We start from the raw sequence: 2,563 nt of genomic DNA on the forward strand, positions 1-2,563 counted from the left end.
TTATATACAAGCCGAAACGGACTATATCACACCATAAAATAGCAAATAAATTTGTACAAGATCAAGCTAAAAATGGCTGTGAACGTGGGATATAACTTAAGAACAATAAATCGTATAATAATAGTCTATAGGTCAAAATTGTAATTTTATTCCTTAAAGTTATTGAGTTCATTATCCTAGATGATTTGACTTTGATACTTTTGCTTTAGTTCAGATTAACTTCATCATTTCGTTTTAAAAGCAAAATCAAAGTTTTCACTTTTATTTTACAAACGTTAGCGGAATTTTAAGTTTTAGTTTGTTAATGATTGTCTTTAGGAGGTTTATTATTTATATTTTGCTTTAGATTCACATCGAAGATTATAATGAGTAGTTATCTGACGATTTATTGAATGATCTTCTTGTTCAGGTTAATAGATTAGAATTACGGTAATGTATCTATTACATTCACTTACTTACTTACTTACTTACGCCTGTTACTCCCAATCGAGAATAGGCCACCGACCAGTATTCTCAAACTCTTTCTGTCATGGGCCTTGTTTTCTAGTTCTATACAATTTTTGTTCATTCTTCTCATATCTGTTTCCTTTTCTCAACGTAATGTTTTTTTTGGTCTTCCTCTTCTCCTTTGGCCTATAGGATTCCATGTGAGTGCTTGCCTTGTGACGCAGTTGGGTGCTTTCCTCAATGTGTGTCCTATCCACTTCCATCACTTCTTCCTGATTTCTTCCTGCACTCGAATCTGGTTTGTTATCTCCCACAGATTGATCTGAATTGGATGATTCTAGAAATTCTCTGTAATTCTGTGATGACTTATTCTATCTTCTAAATATAAAACCATGTACGATTATCTACAAGAATTTAGATTTACACGTGGATATTAAACACTACTTTTGAGTAGTCTAAGTGTATACATATAATACTGGGAAAATATCTCTTGAACAGAAGTTCATTAAACCTGGAGTGTTTATGGTTGAGTTAGATGAGTTCCTTAAACGTGAATTAGCTGACGACGGTTACAGTGCTTCCCAAGTTCGTGAAAGCCGTAAATACACGGAAGTTATCATATTAGCTACAAAAACTCAGAGTGTTCTTGGTGAGGATTCACTCCGTATTCGAGAGCTCGCCTCGGTTTTGCAAAAGCGCTTCGGATTTTCTGACTGTGCTTTGGGACTATTTGTTGATAAGATGATTTTCCGTGGTTTGAGCGCTATCGCGCAAGCAGAATCACTTAGATACAAACTGACATATGGGTTACCTGTACGAAAAGCATGCTATGGTATACTCCGATTCATCATAGAATCTGGAGCAAGAGGTGTTGGAGTTATCGTTTCTGGTAAAATTAAGGATCAGAGAGCAAAAGCTATGAAGTTTTGTAATGGACTCATCATCCATTCTGGAGATCCAGTTAACAATTACATTGACTAGGATGTACGTCATGTTCAACTTCCACAAGTTATACTAGGAATCAAAGTCAAAATTATATTGGATCACGATAGTTCTAAAAAAAACGTCCTCGGAAACCTTTGCCTGATACCGTCACAATTTTTGCCGCTGAAAGAAGATTTACAAACACCATTATAAACAATATCGTAACTATATATTCATATATAATAAACTAAGCTAGATATCTATCATGAAAAGTTAACATAAAGAACCTCTATAAATAACCTTAAAAAGGAATTTCATATGTGTATATATAGTTAACTCTTTCTATTTCAGTAAAGTTAAACTGAACTAATTAACATGCAACAGTAATAAACCATTCATCATTTATTCCATTAAAGATTTCCCCTATCCATATTCTCATAGTGATATCATATATATATATATATATACATCTAATGTCAAATTAATATTACCTTTGAAGAATATAACTCTATATATCTATATATACCCATAACCATTTTTCATTAGAATCGACCTAATTTAATATTTTCAATAGTAAAACTTCTATTTTACGACGTTTTTCTTTCTTTTTTTCTTTTTGTGTGTTTTTCTTTCCTCACAAAAAGAAGAAAAAAAAGAAGAAGAAGAAACGAAAGAAACGAAACATTAAATACATATCTGTATATCCCCCCTTTTTTTTAAAAGGAAAAATATTTAGGTCATTTTATAATTTGACAGATTTTTTTTCTATCTTTAAAACAAAAAAAATTTTTTTTGGAAGAAAAAAAAGAAAAGCGTTTTTTTCTTTTTTTTCAAAAAAAAGAGAAAAAAGAAAAAACGCAAGAAAAAGCAACAGTTATAGACTTCTTTTTTTTAAGAATGAACTATTACCAGTTTTACTTATTTTAGGGTCATAACTATGGAAACAGTGTTGTTGTTGTTGTTGCGGTGTTTTCTTTTTTTTTTTTTAAATTTTAATCATTTTGAAAGTTGATTAATTAAGAAGTAGCCAATTTACATGACCCTAAATGATAAACATCCAAACACATTTATCCTTTTTTTTTCTTTTATAAAGTCACTTTATAAATCTGACTTAATGGGTATACTTGAATGATTTGTCAATATGATTAATAATTAGATGCTATCCCTTTAAAAAAAAATAATTCATTCATAA

At 30.6% G+C, this 2,563-nt stretch overlaps 1 protein-coding gene across 1 annotated transcript; it reads left to right on the forward strand.

The window, feature by feature from the left end:
* Nucleotides 1-969: 969 nt before the first annotated feature.
* On the forward strand, nucleotides 970-1,428 carry Smp_131450 (putative 40s ribosomal protein S3; the record flags this gene model as incomplete). The annotated part of the gene is made up of 1 exon (XM_018790292.1): nucleotides 970-1,428. The coding sequence occupies one exon, from the start codon at nucleotides 970-972 to the stop codon at nucleotides 1,426-1,428; it is 459 nt and encodes a 152-aa protein (XP_018655650.1).
* Between the last annotated feature and the right edge of the window lie 1,135 nt (nucleotides 1,429-2,563).

Source organism: Schistosoma mansoni, chromosome W (assembly GCF_000237925.1).
Source record: "Schistosoma mansoni strain Puerto Rico chromosome W, complete genome".
NCBI classification, from domain to species: domain Eukaryota; kingdom Metazoa; phylum Platyhelminthes; class Trematoda; order Strigeidida; family Schistosomatidae; genus Schistosoma; species Schistosoma mansoni.